General features: G+C 37.4%; 1 protein-coding gene across 1 annotated transcript; it reads left to right on the forward strand.

The window, feature by feature from the left end:
• Window positions 1–265: 265 nt before the first annotated feature.
• On the forward strand, window positions 266–15736 carry EMC7 (ER membrane protein complex subunit 7). Its single transcript, XM_074868152.1, has 5 exons — window positions 266–536; window positions 3551–3670; window positions 5681–5819; window positions 6348–6428; window positions 8522–15736. Exons 1-5 carry the CDS (start codon window positions 298–300, stop codon window positions 8672–8674), a joined length of 732 nt encoding a protein of 243 aa, XP_074724253.1. The 5' UTR covers window positions 266–297; the 3' UTR covers window positions 8675–15736.
• Window positions 15737–19739: the final 4003 nt, after the last annotated feature.

Raw genomic sequence — 19739 nt, forward strand, 5'->3', positions numbered from 1 at the left:
CGCCCCCCCCCCGCCGCTCGGGCCCCGCCGGGGCACTTCCGCCTCGCTACGCATCATGGCGGCGCAGCTCCCTCACTCCTATTCGCCAAGGCGGGGTACGCCGCCGCACGGCGCGCCGCGCCCTCAGCTGCGCATGCGCACGGCAGCCGCTCCCCTTCCCCCCTGCATGGTGCGCAGGCGCAGCAAGGCCGCGGCCCTGCTCCCCGCGCGGGCTGCGCTGGGGGCCGCGGGCGGCTCGCGCTCAGCGCATGCGCGGAGGCGGCGTCCCCGTCCGGCGGGGGAGGCGGCGGCGGCGCGATGGCGGCGCGGAGCGGAGCCGCGTGCCTGGTGCTGCTGCTCTGGCTTTTTGCGTCGCCGCTGCCCGACGGCGCTTGGGGCTCGGAGGCAGTTGGGGCGGCGGAGTCGCCGGGCGGCGCGGGCCCCGGGGAGCGGTTTAAGATCGAGGGCCGGGCTGTGGTGCCCGGGGTGAAGCCGCAGGACTGGATCGCGGGGGCCCGAGTGCTGGTGGACGGGGAGGAGCACGTCGGCTTCCTGAAGTGAGCGGTGGGCGGGGCGGGGGGCTTGGTCCCGGCGGGGCAGTAGCCGTCCCTCGCCAGGCTTGGGCCGGCGTTGCGCTGTGCGGCGGTGCCGCTCGGAGATCTCCTCCGCGCCTCTGGCACGCTTCGCGTCCCCTCGGCAGCCGGGGCCGTAAGATGGCGGCCCGCTGTGGCAAGGTGCAGCCGCTCCCCGCACGTTAGCGGCCTCGTCCCGCTGAGCAGCGCACGGCGGCGGAGACGAGGGTCCCGCGGCTGACTTTGGCTTTGCGGGTCCACTTGCACCTCACCTCGTCAGGCGTTAGAAACGGCCGGGACTGCGGTGGGAACCGGTAGCGCTGTCGGTGGCGGTGCTCGCGGCCTCCTGCAGGTGTAACCACGTTGGTGACTAAGGCTGCTGGCTTTTTAGCGATCAACAAATTGGAACTCAGTTTTAATTAAAAAAAACTCAAACCAAACACATTTGCATTAAATTCTGGAGTACAGTGTTTGTTCTCAGCTTTCGTGGGTGTAAATTCTGTCACTTTTTTGAGAGCCTCTCCTCCGCTAAGCATTTGCTCATTCTGTTTGTGGCAGAACGTTGTAGTTGTAGTTCTCTATTACAGTACCCGTGAAAAACTTTTTCACTGTACAGTGAAAGCCATTTCAAGGGATATGGCATTATTGCTTCACATAAGATCATACAAGTGCATTTGGAAGCTGTAAAAAAAATCACATTAGCTTATTCCGGCTCAGGTGGTAGTGGGTATGTTCAGATCAGCAGGGGACCTAGAGATTTTAGGACGTGGAAAATGCCCTCAGCATTACGAATTGAACTGATTTCATAATTTCAAGAGTAGAAGCTAATTCTAAAATCCTTTTTATTATTTTTAATACAGTGTAATACATTTCTTTTAAAATTATGTATTAAAGTGAGAAAGTTCATACAGAATTAAGAATAATAGCATAAATACCAATAATTTTTAATTATTCCCTCTGCAGTAAAAGTTGAACTGATCTTTGACTCTGGGAACTGTTGATAGATTAATGCAACAGATTTTACTCTGCAAAACTTGCAGAATTTTGTCAGTGTAGCACCTGATAAGCCAGTACAACCAATTTGTGGGAGCCTGACATCATATTTAGGGGCTGATTTAATAAATACCATGGAGTTGGTAGATTTCCAAATCCTTGCTTGGAACTCAAGTTGTCTGAAGTATGAGGAAATAGTTTTAGCTAAGAGCATACCATATTTATGACAGTGTAACCTAGATATCAGGCTTTATTAGTTACATTAATTTGATACATCTATAGTCATCAAATTATATAATTTACAGTCAACCAATTAATACTATATAAGTTATTCAGTTTGATAAATGTATTTGTAGGTGTTGGGCTACTATAAGCATGGTAAATTTTAGCAAAAATTTTTTTATGTTGGTTGGGATTTTTTTTGTCACTCGTAATGAGGACAGTATTGGATGACAGTATACTTTTAGTAAGAACTGTGTTAGAAGAAAGAAAAGTTGTCTTAAATAACAGTGGTATTTGAGGCTCAGTAGAAAGATCGGTTACTTTCAGTGACAGAATTAAATGTATTTGGTATATCAGAAGATAAATTTGTGACCGTCTTTTGTCACCATCTCAGGCAGGTTTTGATTATATATTACATGGATGTCATTGCAGTTATCAAAAAAAGGAAATTATTTGACATAGCAAAGTTGGTTTTTGACTATTTCAAGGGTCATTCTCTAGTGCAAGCATTTTCATAAATCTGACTAGCTTCCTCACTGTAATAAAAATGAAACTTTTTTTCTTCTAAAAAGGCAGTATTGGATACCAGCATATGAAGTGAGAATTTGCTTTGTCATATAAATAAATCTTCAGAAAAAAACTATAACTGAATTTTATCAAAGTAATACTATAAAGAATGAAAAATTAAAAGGAAATTCCTAGGGAAACATCCTTAGTGTAAGCATTCTTAGGGGTTCAAATCATCACATAAAGTATTAGTGAAACCCACCTACACAGTACTGCTTGTATGCTTCTGTCTTCATGGTGGGAAGGTCCTTAAGTGATGTACGTCTTTGAGAGAGAGAACTTCCGTGAAGGACATAAAGACAAAATTCTTTTTGCACTTTTAAGAGGGTTCATTCATTTGTTTTCCTGATGCAAGTATCTGAAGTATCAGGTTTTCTTTTTTTTACCCTTTGAACAACTTTTTTTTGTCTTAACTTTGAGTCTTATTTTTAGGAGAGATCTTTTATATTAATTTTAAAAGGGTAGAGAACACTAAATTTTTCTTCCTGGAAACTTCTGGAAGCATGTAGGAGGAAAACTGCAAACTTTGGTACTTTAATGGCAATTGGTGCTGAAGCTTTTTTTACTAATATTTTCACTGAATATTGAAGTTTCATATTTTAAAATAAAAGCAGTCTGTCTAAAAATCCCTTCTGTGTATATGTTCAGAGCTCTTAGTTTCCTTATTGTTGTGATAGAGCTTTACAGCGTGGGCTAGTCCTAAAAGGAGTAATTAAAAGTAAAAACCTCTTATTTTGCAATAAAGGCACAAACTGCAATTTTTGTGCATTGCAAGTCATCTCTAATACCTACCCACACTATGTAGGATGTCAATTTTTGGGGTTTTTTTGCTTCCAGCAGAAGTACTGAAGCAAAGTATACTTCATTGTATGTGTTTCAGAAGGAGAAAGGAAGGTGTAAGCCGTTTCTGCCATCATTTGAATACATGAAATCTTAACCATTTCAAATTTTATTTAGGCTGTTAAACTACTCCTCCAGCAAGACAATAGCTTGAGGGCAGGAGAAAATCTTCTGCTGCTCTTGTGGCACACAATGATGACCTTAAGGGGCTTGATATTATGAGTGCTGAGCGATTTAAATTTTCTTTTTGGTCACTGTTGATATTAAAATTTATAATATAAAATTATGATATTACTGTTTCTTCTTTAAAAAAAAACCCAACCCTCTCTAGTCTACTGGAGCATATTGAAATGTAGTGGAACTTACTGTTTTTTCAGGACGGATGGAAGTTTTGTGGTTCATGATGTACCTTCAGGATCTTATGTAGTGGAAGTTATATCCCCTGCTCATAAATTTGAGCCCGTGCGAGTTGACATAACTTCAAAAGGCAAAATGAGGTGAGCCTTTCCTGATTTGCTTCTGTACTGATCTATTAAGTATGCCTGACAGCACAGTATAGGAAGTCATGTAAACAGTACTGTAGATCTGATATTCCATTTCAGACCGTATGTTTCAGCTTCTTTTAACATCACTTCTAGGAGCACATCTTAAAATCCAAAGTCTCATTTCTTCCTTTCTTATTTATGGCCTTAAATAAGAGGAAATAGATACAAAGAGTCCTTGTTGTTTACTGTTGTTATTTTCTTATGCAACTATCCTGAAGTAAAATCTACACATAAGTCACTGAACTGCTTTATCTTTTGCCAGTACCTTTTTTTTTTTAATTCTTCCCTTTTCCTTTCTTTTCTGGTAAATGTTCTGTCAAGACTTGGCACAGTGAAATTCTAATTCATTCTGATTCTAAATTCTAAAATATTTCTGTGACACCTCCATAAGATACTCCTTACAGTTACTGGCAAATGCTGGTAGTTGCCAGCCTGCAGTATTTCTGTAGCATTATTAGCTTTTTTTTATGTTACAGCCAGATAAGTTATCCCTAACAACTGTATGTCTGTAACTGCATGCTATTCAGTAAGTAATGCAGAGAAATGGCTATCCTATCTAATAAGGTGATCTTTGTTTAAATGAACACGTTTGTAGTTAATTTTTCTTCATACAGGCACACACAGAGTATTTTAACTTCAAGTTTGTCTTTTACAGTATCTTGTAAAAGATGCTGTTACGTTTTAGAAGTATAAGCATCAAGATAAACACTGCAGCAGTATTTTTAGGGGAGGTTAAAAATTGAAATCTCAAACTAAAACCAATGCAGTCTGTTTATAATAATAATAGCACAACTTGTGTTTAGATTTTTTTCCCAAACTTTAGGCAGTATCTCACTGGCAACAACAAATATGTAATAAATATGGAAGGAACTTCATGAAATAGACACAATAGTGTGTATAACCTCTCAGCACTCTTTTGGTATCTGCGGGCTAGAGGTAGCAGATTTGACATCAAGTAAATTGCTGGGATATGTCCGCAGAGCAAAGCACCAGTAGGCTTGACATCTCTACCAGTCAAACAGAAACTATAACAAAGAATACAGTTGGGAGATGCATGAAGAAATGTGATACATGGGGAAAATGTCAACTGGGCTTTTCAAAGGGAAGTTCTGCCTTCAAAACAATACTGGAATTCTTAGAGGAAACAGCTTGTTGATAATGGGTATGTTTGATAAGATCTACTTGAAAATCTCAAAAGCTTTTGAAGAAAATATGTAGTCCTAAGGTAGGAACGAAAGACATTCTGTGGATGAGTATTTGGTGAAAAATTCAGAAGGAATAAATGATTTTTCTTGTAATGGGCAGAAGGCATCCCTAGAGTTGCACAACACAGCTAAATATTCATAAATCAGGAAAAATGTGTGAAGAATGACAAAGTTTGATGATAGTATCAAGTGACTATCTAAATGCTAAGCCTAAGTGAAGAATACTAGGAAAGAACTTTGGAAAGACGTTTTAAAGTAATAAAGACTGAGATGTAGTACTGATAAATGCAAAGTAATGCACTTAGGGTAAAGGTAGTATTAATATAAAAATAATTATTGCCCTGAGCAAACTCTGTTTAAGCTACACTACACTGTTCAAAGCTGTACTTTTCTTTAAACATTGTAGCTTTTCTTGCTCCTTAGGCTTTTCTTGCTCCTTAGGAAGGTGAGAAAAAAATATTTTGCAGAAGTACCATTTGAACAAATAGTTCTGATGTTTCTGATCTGTGGGTCTGTTTCCATAACAGGGTTTTCAGCCTGCCTAATAACTAGCCTGGAAAAAAGGTATAAATACCATTTGATTCCGTAAAATATGCTGCTGAGAAAAATTAACTTCTGAAAAGTGAAGCCTAGACATCACTGCCTAGCAGTTAGTTATGTTTATAGCCTATTAGGAAAATTTGTTTGGAATATTTTAAATAATCTTTATTTTTTGTTAAAGATTGTATCTATATTTTATTTATATTTTGCTCATTAGAGCAAGATACGTGAATTACATCAAAACCTCTGAAGTTGTCAGGCTGCCATACCCACTCCAGATGAAATCTTCTGGACCTCCTTCGTACTTTATAAAGAGAGAATCTTGGGGATGGACAGACTTCCTCATGAACCCTATGGTACGTACCAGCAACACACAAAGTTTAAAAGTATGCTAAGGATCCAAATATAGCTATTCTTCAGAACACTGAGAATAAAATAATTGAGAAAAGATGAGCTGCTCTTATGAGAGGATTGTTTTATTTCTTTTTTACTTGTTTACAAATAGCAAGTTTTTTTTATAACCTCTCCTCCCCTATATACCCACTCTATTAACCTATGTCCTCTGAAAATAGCCCATAGTCTGGTTCCTTTGACAACGTGATGTTCTAGTAATGTGGAGATCAACATATCCCAAGACTGTAATTATAACAGTTGAAGGAGATAACAAGCATTTACTTTAATTGTCCAACTTTGAAATCTGTTATTTAAAACATAATACTCCCTTATCAGGTTTCTTTCCTGACAAGTGGGTTACTGTTACTGAGTTACTGACTCAGAACACAATAGTTTTAGAATTTGGGTGTTTCAAAGCTTTATGTCAGTATGTCTAAAATATGTCCGGAGCAACAAATAAGCTGAAGAAATATTTGCTGTTTCCTGTGTAGGTGATGATGATGGTTCTTCCGTTACTGATATTTGTGCTTTTGCCTAAAGTTGTCAACACCAGTGACCCTGATATGAGACGGGTAAGTATGTTCACTTGGTGCAGACATAGAGAACAAAGATAATGAGATTTTAAGGTACAGAAAAGTAATAAACTTTTAAAGAAGTCTTAATGGGCATCATGTATCCAGTTAGTACAGTGTTGCTGTTCTAACAATGAATTCTAACATTTCAGACTCATGAATTTGCTCTTAAACAGCGCAACACAGAATTCCGTTGTTTGGCACAGCTTTAAAAGTGTTACAGTACGAGTGGTGTTTTCCAGAGTTTCTTTAGAGCGACAAATATAATTTCTCAAGGGCTATTTTTTCTATAAATTTCCAGTGTATTTCTGCACTATGTTTAAATCTAGCACTTCATTTTTAGGCATCATTTAGTAAGTGTCAAGTGTGTTGAGAAGAGTATGATGAGTGGTTCTCTTACCCATCAACCTAAACCACATAGTTTACAAGACTGTTAAATCCAGATGTCACAATAGTATATATGATAATAGGGTCTTAATGTAGTCATTAAATTATCTGATTTATTGTCCTTTCATCATGCCAAATGCCGAATAGCAGAAGGCTAGGACAAAATGGAGATTCAAGGTGTTTGCTAAATCTTTTCTTATTTTTAGAAGTATTCCTTGTCTGTCTTGGGTGGCTGCTTTTTGAGGGTTTGGTTAATTTAAATTCGTTTTCCTCTAAATGACCACTGTCTTCAGTAGTACTTTATAGGTGTCAGAGTCTTCTTTAAAGTAGTATCTGTGGAAAGCGTATCAGCTATGTAATGCTATCTTGGCCTTAATTTGGATTAAAATACAGGATATGAAGATATGCTAGATATCTGTGGCATGGTCCTCAAACCAAGCTGAACTGCAGAAGTTGAATTTTTAAAAAATCACTTATTCCTTACTTCTTTTCACTTATCTGATGCTATTTATAGACAGACTGTTCTGATGGTAAACCATCAGTAGTTCTGATGATTTAGTTCTTATTAGCTGTCTGATATAACTTAAGGACAAATTTTACATTGAAGGAATCTTGCTTGTAATTTAAATTATCTTTAAAGAATAGGAGAAGGTATTTTTAAGAACTCAATTGTAATGGCATTTTCTAGATGGTCATGTATTAAATTCTTAGTGTAGATCCTGCTTCAGTTTGATTGTGGAGGGTATGGAGCTTGTATTACATTTTTCAAGTTAACTTGCTTTTTCTGTATGGAATCAGCACAGCACTAGTTTATATAGAAAGTTAATGATTTAGTAACTGTGCTTGTTGCAGAGGCATTAAGTAGAGATGTAGTATAGATGCAATAGTAACAAAGGCTACCCTAACAGCTTTTGCTTGGTTTATACCTCGAAAACAGTTAAAGCTATATCATTCTGAACGTTAGCTAGAAGAGCAAGGTGATAATCCTGCATTAAATTGCCAATTACTGTAAGCATCACATTGTGGATATACAGTTCAGCTGTTGGATGCATTAAAAGCACTTCAGGGTTGGTTTGCTTGTTTTAAACTGTACTAATTCATCTCACAGAGCCACTGTGCTAAGCTCTAAAGTTACATTAAGCTTAGCTGGATAGATGGTCTCATATCAAAATCCTTCCTTTCATGAAACAAAGAAAACTTAGATACTGTACACTAATAGCTTGATGTTACAAAGTAGGGCAGTGAAAATATCTAATCCCCTCAAACAGCCTCCAAAAGTTGTTAGATTTAGCATAAATAACACTAATTTGAAAACACAAAAGTATGTGAAATCTGTGAGAACACGGATCTGCACATTAAACAAAAGCTTAAATTTTTAAATGGAGGAAAATAATGCTGAAAATAAGTAATGGCATTTTCCTGTAGATTTTTTAATCAGGTGGTTGCCCTGTAAGACTGCTTAAGACATGGTTACCTTTTTCCACATATCAGTGCTTTTAGTTTTGGGGTTTTATGTTTCTGTGTGTAGCTGGGCATTTGGCTGTGGTTGCATAAAAATACGTAGCAATACATACCCTGGAGGATTATAAATAGTAAAAGAGTATTTGAGAAAATTTTACATCTTCCTGATACAGTCTTTCAACTGATGCCTTTGAGACAGCCGGAATTGTTACTAGCTATTAAGGTTATCTAATCTTTGCATGCAGGAAATGGAGCAGTCAATGAACATGCTGAATTCCAACCATGAGCTGCCAGATGTCTCTGAATTCATGACAAGACTTTTTTCTTCAAAATCTTCCAGCAAGTCTGGTAGTAGCAGCAGTAAAGCAGGGAAAAGTAGTTCTGGGAAAAGGAGGTAGTTAAGTCTTCCTCCTAAGCCTGAGTTTGCACAACTGTTGGTTATGTGGTGTCATGTTCATTTGTCTTGAAAGATCAAAAAGCCACTACTGTAAACTTTAATCAGGCACAAAATACGGTATGCTACAACTGTGGTGCATAGCTTTTTTTAGTCTGTATAAGCTGTTTTGTACTTGACAGTAAGCAAAAGAGGACACTGCTTCAATACTGTATCTGTATAAAGTTATTGATGATACTGAATTAACTATATTGTTCTGTAGAGAATTATTATAAATTATATGATGTGCTAAACAGTAACAAATGTCTTAATCATAAGACAATGTATAAAAAAAATCAAAAATAATAGAAGTGGAATTCAGTCTTAAGATGGCTTTAATGTTTTATACTTGCTGTTGGGTTCTGAAATGAACAAATCCTTTCAAAATTGAGTCGTGGGTTTACTGAATAAGTAAGTTGCTGTATCAGCCTGTCATATATGTTACATATAAAATAATTTTATTTTACGTTGTTTGCTGTCTGAACACCTTAGTTCAAGGACTTCCCACTTTTTATTGCCCAGTTTTACTCTGATCTACTTTCTGCTAAAAACTCTTTGGCGGGGGGGAAAGCAAAGCATCCTGCATCAGAAAGTCTTTTAAGCTCTGTCAATTATGAATCCAAGGTATCTATATAACATGATGAATGTTTATCTTGGATCTTTCTAAATCACATGTATCACTTCTCCAACACTTGGTTCTTACTGTTTTCTGTGTACTGTGCATTCTTCTTATCAGTGGTAAGATTTGAAGCCAAAGACAGAACAAAATGTTAAAAATTGAAGAAAATACCTAAAAGTACAGTAGGAAGGTAAATCCCACTCATCTTTTAAATTATGTTCCAAAATATACATGGCTGTCTCTAGGTATGCTGTGTCACTGGGAAAATGTTGTTCTTTGAGCATGCCTGTGTGTCTGTACTGCAGTATCTTCAAGCTACCCAGCAACTTCAGAGAAAAGTTGAAAGAATTGATTTCCACTACGTGAACATTTGCAAATTAAAATGGCAAGAGTACCTACCAAACACCATTAGCAAGTGTCCATAAATCTTTTTTTCTTGTTTGTTTGGGGTTTTTTTGGCTTTTTTTTTTTGTTTTAGCATAAATGCTGTTCTTTTCCATTTTTACAATTGCTAACTTCTTAGGTAACAGTACCCATGCAGTATGGGTAATGTATATCTGATTCCAAAAATGGTATTTAACGTTCACCTAAAGTACGCCTGAAGCAAAATCAATTCTAATGCATTTATTTGTTCTGCCAAACACTTAGGAAGGCTATAAATTGTCTTAGAATACAGACTTAGAAGTGTGCTGTGAAACATAAAAGCTGCAAAAGCATAAGTACTCATTCATAGGATGAAGTCGAATTTGAAGATGTTGGAGAAGAAATAAACTAACGTTTTTTGGACAGTGAAAGATTTCAGTCTTGCAAAGCAAGCTGCACATTTTTGGTCTTGTTTTTGTTTTGCTTGAGCAGTCTTTTTTGTATACTATGTAAAATATATCCAGTAGAGGCAAGAGGATATTTGGATATTCTTGCTGGAAGGATTTACTGAAATGAGTGTCATGTTGCCTTTGTAAAAAAAAAAAAAACACAAACAACCAAAAAACCAAAAAAAATCAACAAAACCAAAACCTCCTCTTCCAGCAGCATCTTACTGAAAAATTCATACGTAAAACAGGGAGCAGTTCTTTGAAGATGGAGCAATGGACAGCAGTTATGCTGTCCTGGAAAGTACAAGCCACAAGTTACTCTTGTTTAACAGTGATTTGAATGACAATTAAGTTGCATTAACTTGTTTTAATCACAGTTTGTTTGGTAATTAATCATACCTATGCATTTTTCCTTGTTACAAAGGTAAGAACAATATTTCTGCCTTCTTTAATTGTGTCTGTTCAAGGTCTTGATCTCCCTTTAAGTGAGAATGGAGAATTCAGGCCATGGAAAGATGAAAGTCTCTGTTAAGAGTTCACAGTAAAAAAATTGACAGGAATGGTAACGATCCTAATAAAACTTTGGAAGGACCATATGGAATATTCAACACTTCTCTTTTTTTCTTAGAACTGATGTATCAAGGTCCAGGCAATTTCTTTGTGCATCAAGATCAGATGCAGTATACCACTCCCTTGCCTTCAACAGAAAACTCTGCTTCTGTTATCTGAACATTCCAAGCCCAAAAATCTTGTTACCTGATGTTATTCCCTCAATCATATATGTTACTCCTCTCCTTTTCAGACACCTTTGTGATAAAGTGTATTGGTCTGATGCTGAAGTAATGCTAGTTACAATGGCACCAACTTATTTGATAACTTTTGTATTGCAGTTACTAGTATAGTGCAGGGTTGTCTTTATGCAGAATGTAAATGTTTGCTATAGTTCAGTTTTAATTGTCATCTTTTATAGATTTTTAGTAGTCTGTCTTCTGTGTTAGGTCTGACATCTCAATTTTACCAAAAAATGTAGCTGCCTTTTAGTGAGGCTACTTGAGATGGCATAAGGCAGATGGTAAATTGAAGCAGCTGATCCCTCAGAACAGAAATTAAAGATATGCAGAATCTGCTTGGACTACGGACAAGCTGATTTCCTCTGCCAAAAGGAGGAAGACTTGCTCTCTCAGCTTGGACTGGGTAATCCTGCTGCCTTCTCCCTACAAGTTCTGGTACTTCTCAGGCTTTGCCATTCGTTGACTTTAACAAGATAAATTTGTCCATATTTCTGCTGGATTTCTGTTATGTTTTAGAGAGTTAGATCAGCTCACGGAAGGGTGAAAGAACTACCAGAGCCAGCAGAAAGTAAGCACCAGAGACATGCTGTTAGAAGCAGGAACTCGGTCTGGCAGTGAATGTGAGTAATACAGTCAGCTCACCTCATCTGAAGGATTTGTAGCCTAAGAGCTCATTTAGCCATGTTGTGTATCAGCGGGCAACTCGAGTTTATGACAGGCTCTGTAGAAGGGAGAGGAAACACATTTTGCTGAAGTCTGTTTCAAATATTAGTCATTTAAGATGGCCTGGAAGGTGTTTAGAACAGTTTGAAATAATTTTATCAATTACTTCATCAAAGATGCTTCCATTCTTCACATGTAAGGAAAAAATTAAATGTATAGATATCTAATCACTGTTTAAAATGAAATAATTGTTGGTGTTCTATCTTTTTGACGAAGTGGGATGGCAATGGCGAGAAAGATTTGCTTGTGGTTAAGATTTGTATTCGTGAAGAGGACCTGAAACTCTGGAATCAAGTGCCTTGGGTTTTGATGCAACTGTTGGGCTTTGTGCAAATCATTTATGATTTCTTTCAATTTCTGTGTATGAAGGATGAGAAGCTTGTCTCAGAAAAGTAATTGTAAGAATAAATCTAGTAATGAACATCAGGTACTCAAATAGTACAGCTATGAGCTTACTGAAGAAAAGCCAGTAAGTAATCTTCTTAAAGAGCACCTTTATTAAGCATTTATATGTAGTTCTTTATACATATTTATTAAAGCAAGCCTTTTAAGTAACCACATGTTGAGACTTCCAAAGCAATCTAGGCCATTGGAGTACGTACTCTTTTCCAGTTTAGCGAGAAGTGTATTAAATCACTAAGATACATTTAAACATCAATTGGGTGTTACTGGACCTTTAGTTGCATAAAGGTTGTGTGTGATCAGTAGCTCAAAGAGGGCAAAGTTTGGTTTACAGTTTGATAAAAGGACCCTATTTTTACAGGCTAACAGTGATGGCAGTACCTCAAGGTACTAAAAGGATTTAACTTTCATTTCTAAGACATCATGTCTGACATTAATCCTGCTGCTACTGATAGTAGATGGTGAATTTGTATTCCTATGATTTTTTTGTGTCATTTAAAACTTCTTTCAGGAAAATAGCCAATAAAAAATACAAATAATAGTAAATCCTTAGTGGCAATGCATGTTTTTCATTCTGACTCATCAGAATGAAGTACGGATATATATATAGCTATATATTATGCTTATTTAATGAACTGAAGGAGCATAGAAGTGTTTGTATGTACTGTTGATGGGCTAAGGGAATACAGAATTTAAGATTTTGAACTTCAAATCAGTGGAAAGGCAGATTTACTGAAGAAAGTATGTTGAAAGGTTAAAGAAATGGAGATTTTGTACATTCTTGGGCAGGAAAAGCACAAGTTGCACCTGTGGTGCACAGGGCATTGGAAAGATCCTATTTTTATTTGGCTTAATTGTGATCTGTATCTCCAAAGGGAACTGGCACTGAGGCCTGGAACAACTTCTGTGCATGCCGTACTCCAAAACAGAGTGTATAGACTCTGCGTCTCAGGAGCTGTTTCTTGCCCATGATGACTTCCCTACCATATCCAGGAATGGAGGGGAGAGTGTTGTTATTTGACATATCCAAAACTGTATCGACAACTATCACACAAGCTTAATTCTATGAATCAGCAGATTCCTGTGTTCAGGGAAGTTTTCTGGCAGTGTTTCGTTTAGTAAGATACTTGAAGCTATAGATTTAAATGAGAACAATTTGGAGAAAGACCCCCAAGGTAATGTAAGGACATGAAAAAGACTGAAGAAATTTTAAGGACTGCTGCCATGGCAGATTTGACCCAAATACTGAATTTTGCAAGAAAATAACTTTTAAAAAAAATGTAGATGAAAAATGTTTTTGTGATGATCTATAGACATTCTCTTTTAGATGACTAACATTGGCAGTAATGCTAGCATATATGGACAAATGATGATAAGAGAGCAAATGAAAATGTCTGTCCACTTCATGACTCATATATGTCTGTATGTCAATAACTGTAGTCACAGCTTTTAGGAGAGCAAAGACTTCTGAATTTCCCTGTTACACCTGTGAGTGAAGAAAAAGCAGTGATCCCATGTTTCTTTCCAGCTGGGTAAGATTGCTATGCCATTCAAGGGAGAGATCTGATCAGTCTTTTCCTCAGTCACTATATAAAATCTGGACACCTATTTAAGGCTCTTCTCTAAATGGTATAATCTAGCCACTGAGCAATCCACCTTTCCCCCACTATTAGTGTAGGCTTCATTCTGTGTGATAGTCTGTCAATGGACTGACTAAATACAAAACACATTATTACACTTAAGTGCCAAAAAGCAAGCAATATCAACTGGGAAAAAAAGAATGTCAAAAATCTTACTGCTTTCATCATTTCAGTGTCTGTAAAGACAGGACCTTAGTATTTTGAACTTGATACTGTGTGTAAAATCTGGTGATTCAGACCATAAAATAATAGAACATTCAGGGAGCTTTTAGTCACAAAATTGTCTGTAGGAATGGTATTGAGTTTTAGTCTATTTTGAGCTTAAGCTAGTGAAAGTTTCTTGAGGTCACAAATAGGTTTCTTTATTTCTGTTGTTTAAAAATCTATAAAGGATTATGAGTCCTTTGTTATAATAAGTATTGATTCTTCAGGAAACCCTGTCTACTTTTGAAATTACAAGGTTATTCCTTCAAATCATGCTGGCAGTGACTCTTGTGTAATACTTTGTTTTCGATGTTATGAAGATTTAATGACTATAATTTTCTGTGCAAGTGAAACTTAGCTACTTAGCTCTTCTGTTGATGATGCACAAAAACATTACAGTTGAACTCACTTTTGTTATGTATTTGGTTCTGCATGGCTGATAAGAATAAAAATTAATTAAAGACTGTCAGTCAAGGACAAATGGTAGCAAATATACAACAGAAATAAAACCTTTCATGGCATTTTTTGACCAAAATTCGGTTTTGAACTGATTCTTTAAAGCTTAATACAAACATCAAAAAGTAATACAAAAGGTGGTGAAACTGATTTGAAAACAGAGCAAGTAAAAAAGTAAAAATGTTTTTAAAGGAATATTTTCTGTTTGAAATATTAGAATGTGCTCCTCAGAAGGTCTCTGGATTCTTTAAAGATCTTCTTGCTGCCTGGTAAATGGAGGTGTACCATTTGCCTTTGTGTTTCAGAATGGAGAATAGGGCACCCAAGATCATAGTCTGGTGTGCAGGGCACAGGACTGCTGTTTACCGTGCAGATGCAAGGACAATCCAGTTACATACTTGGAGTAATACTTCACATTCCTGGGATCAGAACAGAATAAGACTTTGAACTAATTTTTGGGAGCAGGGAGGAGTGTTTCTTTTCCTACCAGTTCATTTTCTCAACCATCCATAGATGCATTTCAGATTGCTTCAACTTGGCAGGTGGGAAATGTATAAACTGTATTAATAAAGATTCAATTTCTTGACCATGGTAGTAGAACACCCTGCGGGGAAAGAGTATCAAGAAATGGGAGATCAAGATTAAGCCACCTAATGAGGTGGTATTTTTGCAGTGCTAAACATTATCTCTTACAAAGAGGAGCTCTGATGAGAGGTGAAGCAATTACTAAAAGACAAACTTACAGTGGAATAAGTACAGCATCCATCATATTTACCAAAAGTGATGAGAATTGAACAATGGTCAGGTTACCACGTATGTGATTAAAGGATCCAGATGGTTCTTAAAAATAATACTTCTACCTGTAGCTTTGTAAGGGTTCCCCACATCTTAGGCATGTGAATCTATAGACGGTAGAGATTCCTTGAGAAACCTTATCTTGTAATCCTCTCATTTTTGGATTTGTAGTGTTGATATTCCCTCTTTTGTTTTCATTTGTTTTCCTGCTAATTGTATTCACATGGTATTTACACAGAGTTTTTTCACTCCTATTTGCCCTTCATTTTTATGAAGACTATAAGGGTCTTGTTGAAATTGCTGTAGCAAAATCTGTTCACCTGGTGCTGGCAGAAATAATTGTATACATCACTTGCGCTTTCAAGTGTATCAGTGGTAGCAACCAATTATTTCTCACCAGGTAGCTAGCTAATGGTGGAGAGGTCATTTGTTCTGGAAAGATCTGATCAAATTGCTGCGCTTTCTTTGTAATACGTTTGAGGTGTATTTTATTGTAGAATTTTTTGCAAACCCTTTAAGTGTACCCTGTGGAGAGTATCAGAAAGATTGTACAGAGTTCACTGAAAATACAAGAGATTAACAAAATGCACTGTTTACGGTTTTTCCTTGGGGGGGGTGGGGGGGGGTGGGAAATTGAAGAAAATGTCTAGAGGGCCTGTGTAGCTCCTCATGAAAAATGTCAACTTAAATCCCAGTACCTAACACTGAAAGTCACCTGCTGCTTTCAGCCCACTTTATTAGTATCACATAGGAAAGAAACACACTTGAAGAATTCTGCCTCTTTCAATCTTAGATGTGTATTACAAAAAATCTGCATGCTCTCCTTCATACACTGCAGCTATTTATGCATCTTTTGTCCATGATGGACTAAACTTGCCCTCTGAAGTTCATTAAGTGCCTTTATAGCTTTGCAGTACCTTGTTAGCCTTTTTTAATCTTTTGTACATTGTTTAAACTTGATAGCCTTTTCTTAACTAGGTAAACTTCCACTTTCTCAAGTGTGCTTCTTTGTAAGAAGTGATTACGGCTACAAAGACTTAAATTTCTAACTTGATTTAAACACTGTTTGTTGGGTTTTTTTCTTTAAATGGTGCTCACGTTGCCTACTCTTCCTTCCTGTATTTTTAATACCTTACATACAGTTTGTGTTTACATACTTTTACTGCCTAATAATTCTTTGATGTTCCAAGTTAAGAATTTGAATAAGCAGGTATTTCTGCAATAACAACATATGTTACTGAAAATATTAAATACAGTTTATCAACAGAAGTCCAAACCATGAAATGGGCTCTGCTGCGTTTGCTATTTTTAGCAGTGCTTACTTGCTTCAGTTAGATCCTTTATGAACAAAATATGGACCAAAATTACCAGTGCAGCCAGGTTATATAAATAGCTGTGGAAAAATATGTAAATGCATCTGAAGATCTTGCTCTTCTATGTAGTGTTACTTTTGAAGAGAAGTTTAGTATTCTTTCTCCAGCCAGTGCAAGGGGCATTGGTCTCAGCTGCTGAACACAGCATTATGGCTATTCCACATGATAGCTGCAGATAGTAGATGATGAAAAATTCCCTATGGTCTTGTACTGTAGCACTTGCAGATAGTTTCCTCTGAGTGACCATCATCTGTGGCCCAAGTATGCCATAACCTGGAATGCTTAAAATGCAGTAGTCAGGAAAGGTCATTAAGCTAACCAAACTGAAGCAAGGGTAAATAAACAAGAGTTTAAACCATAACCCTGAGGTCTGTTTATGAACTTCCCTTAGTTTCTAAATTCTATAGGTTAAGTTTCAGAATTAGTGTGTTAAAGAGGTATTAGAGGTTTTCTAGCCTATATAGGTTCTTAGACTGTAGGTTCTTAACACCACAGTTCCTTAAAACCTTTCAGTAGTCATTGAGCAATCTGACTAATTCTTGTGATCTCAACTCTCTCCTGGGGAGAACTTTGGGCAGTGAAATGTCTTGTTTTGGTGTAAATGTTTCTGCTCCCACCCTATCTACTCCCCATGTATTATTCATGTTGCTATCCATTTTCCTTAAACAACAGCAGGATCAAGAAACTAAGTCATGTAGTTAGTGTGAGACTAACTATGGTTAGTTAACTGTGAGGTCTGTGATAACCATCATTTCCAGGAGAGATTGATTCCACAGTCAGCTGCACAGACACACACATGGCAGGATAGGGGTCTTCTGGGTTTGTTTTTTCCCTCGGCTCATCATCAAACTAAGAATTTGATTTGTTTATTTAAAGCCTGCCCTATGTTCTGAAGCATTCTTTTTATGATCCAAGCATTTCTTGTGATGGTATAATTGCTCTATATGAAAAGCCCCTCTTTTTTCTTGGTTTTTTTTAGCAATGCTACTTCAGCTTTGAGGTTGCTAGAGAGCAACAGAAGTCACAGAATCTCTCTTTGGAAATGAGATGGTTGCCATGACAATGCTCCCAGCTGCTTCTTGTCCCAGATGAGAAAATCATTTTTAGACTTTTATATTACAAGGTTAGGCTACAGTGTTTTAAACCAGTAAAACTAATTGATTCAAATCAAAGATCAACACATTGCCTGTTAAAAATTTTTGGGCTGATAACCAGCTAAAATTGTTGAATCAAATATTTGTGCAGGTACTTATAAAATATTGCTATTTGGTTTTGATCATCTACTTAAGGTAAAACTGTTGCATTGAGATGGAAAATATTTTCATCTTACTGATTTTACTAAATGTCTTTTTTTGAGCAGAAATTACCCTGAAAGCTGAGTGGTATACAGGTAAGTAGTATTTAAAATATGACTCTGAGCCTTGTATCATATTTTTCAATACGCCAAATCTGGATCAAACCTGAAATGCTAGATACTTTTAAGGTTTATTATCTCTGAAGTCAAGACAGTTGATGATGGAAGTGTTGGTTGTTTTGGTGGTCTCTTGTCAACCTCACTTTGAGCAGGATTATCACCAATGCTTGTTCAGTTCAGTCATGCTGTGTCTAGCCGGTATTAAAAACCTCCAAGCATGGAGGTTTCACAGTCTGTCTGGGAAAGCTGTTCCCATGTTGCACTATTCCTGGTGAACAAGCTTTTCCAAACGTCCAATCCGAACCTCCCAGGTCACAGGTTGTGGTCATTGTGCCATGTTATTGTTAGACTATGTGATTAATCATAGTAAGCACAAAAGCCTGGTGAGGTTCAGATGAATAGTGACAGGCAGAGGAACCCTAGTTAACCTTATCAGTGAAAACTGGAAGACATAGACTTGACTGTTCCTAAGACTACCAAAGGAGAATAATTAGACCATTGTCCCTGGTGTGAAACCCAAAGAAACTCTTCCAGAACTCCTTGCAGAGTAAAGTATTGCCTACAGGGGACTCGCTATGGAATGCAGGGGGAATGGCACTTTGCAATTGTTTAAAGGTTATTATGGGATTCTTTTAACAGGGCTGTGGGAATGTGGGAATATTTAGAGAAAGGACCAAAGATTGGGAAAGGGTGGGTTCCATGTAGCAGGGAGAAACAAGCCTGGTTTGACTTCTGAGTTCTTTCTTGATCAGTCTATGCTGGCTGCTTCTCATCACCTTTTTAGTTCTCTTCTGAGTTTTGAAATATAGTTCACTGTTCCTTATTTCTCTTAGTTTTTCCCGTTTTAAAAAGATAGGCCTCTGCTATGCCCACTGAAGTCCTCTGGGACCTCCATGACTTCTAAAAGGTATTTGTAAATGGTTCAGGAAGGACTTTTCCTGGTTCACAAGGTGCCTGTAGAATTTAATCTGTCCTTGCCGCTTTGAAAATACCTAATTTCTTCAGTGTCTTTGAGATGTTTTTCACCTAATCTGTCCTCCAGTCCTAATACTTAATGAAATTAATTTTAATGAAGGATCTGATCACTGTTTATGAAGTCTGCAATAAAAAAAGGCATCAAATCTGTGCCATTTGCCCTCTTCCTTCATTAAATAATGGATTTTTGGTTTTGACTTTTTATTTCCACTGCATTTATAGAATATTTGTCTGTTTTTAATGTCCCTTGCTAACGGTAACCTTTTTAATCTTACTAGTCTGTTACTGTGTTACTCCTATATACTTACTCTCAGTCCTTTTATTCCACTCATTTGCACAACTTCATTCTGACTTTCAAATTTTTAAAGAACTCTTGAACAACACCTTTTGAGCTTTTAGTATGGTTCTTATCTTTCTTCACGAGAAATAGTTTGTAATTTCTCCTTTGTTATAGTACTTTTTATCAATTGCCAGCCCCCTTAAAGAGCCTTTTTCTTCTCAGACTCCTAGCAAGAGAGGATAGAAAATGGTTGCTTAAGTTTCTTGGTCTGCTTTTGGTTGGTTGGTTGGTTGGTTGGTTTTAAATATACTGTCTTACAATGCTGCACATACTTTTCCTTTCCTCAGAATAAAAAAATTTACCCTATTAAGATAGGTGTCACCTAAATTCTGTTCCATACAAATACTCTCCAACAGTTTTCACCTGCAATGATTGTATCTGGCAATTTCTGTCACCTTTAGAATAAAAAAGTAATCTACAAGGTGTGTCCTATCATACTGTTTTCCAAAGCTACCTGAGTAACTTAAGTTTTTCATTACCACTAGT

This window comes from Strix uralensis, chromosome 4 (genome assembly GCF_047716275.1).
Source record: "Strix uralensis isolate ZFMK-TIS-50842 chromosome 4, bStrUra1, whole genome shotgun sequence".
Classification (NCBI taxonomy): domain Eukaryota; kingdom Metazoa; phylum Chordata; class Aves; order Strigiformes; family Strigidae; genus Strix; species Strix uralensis.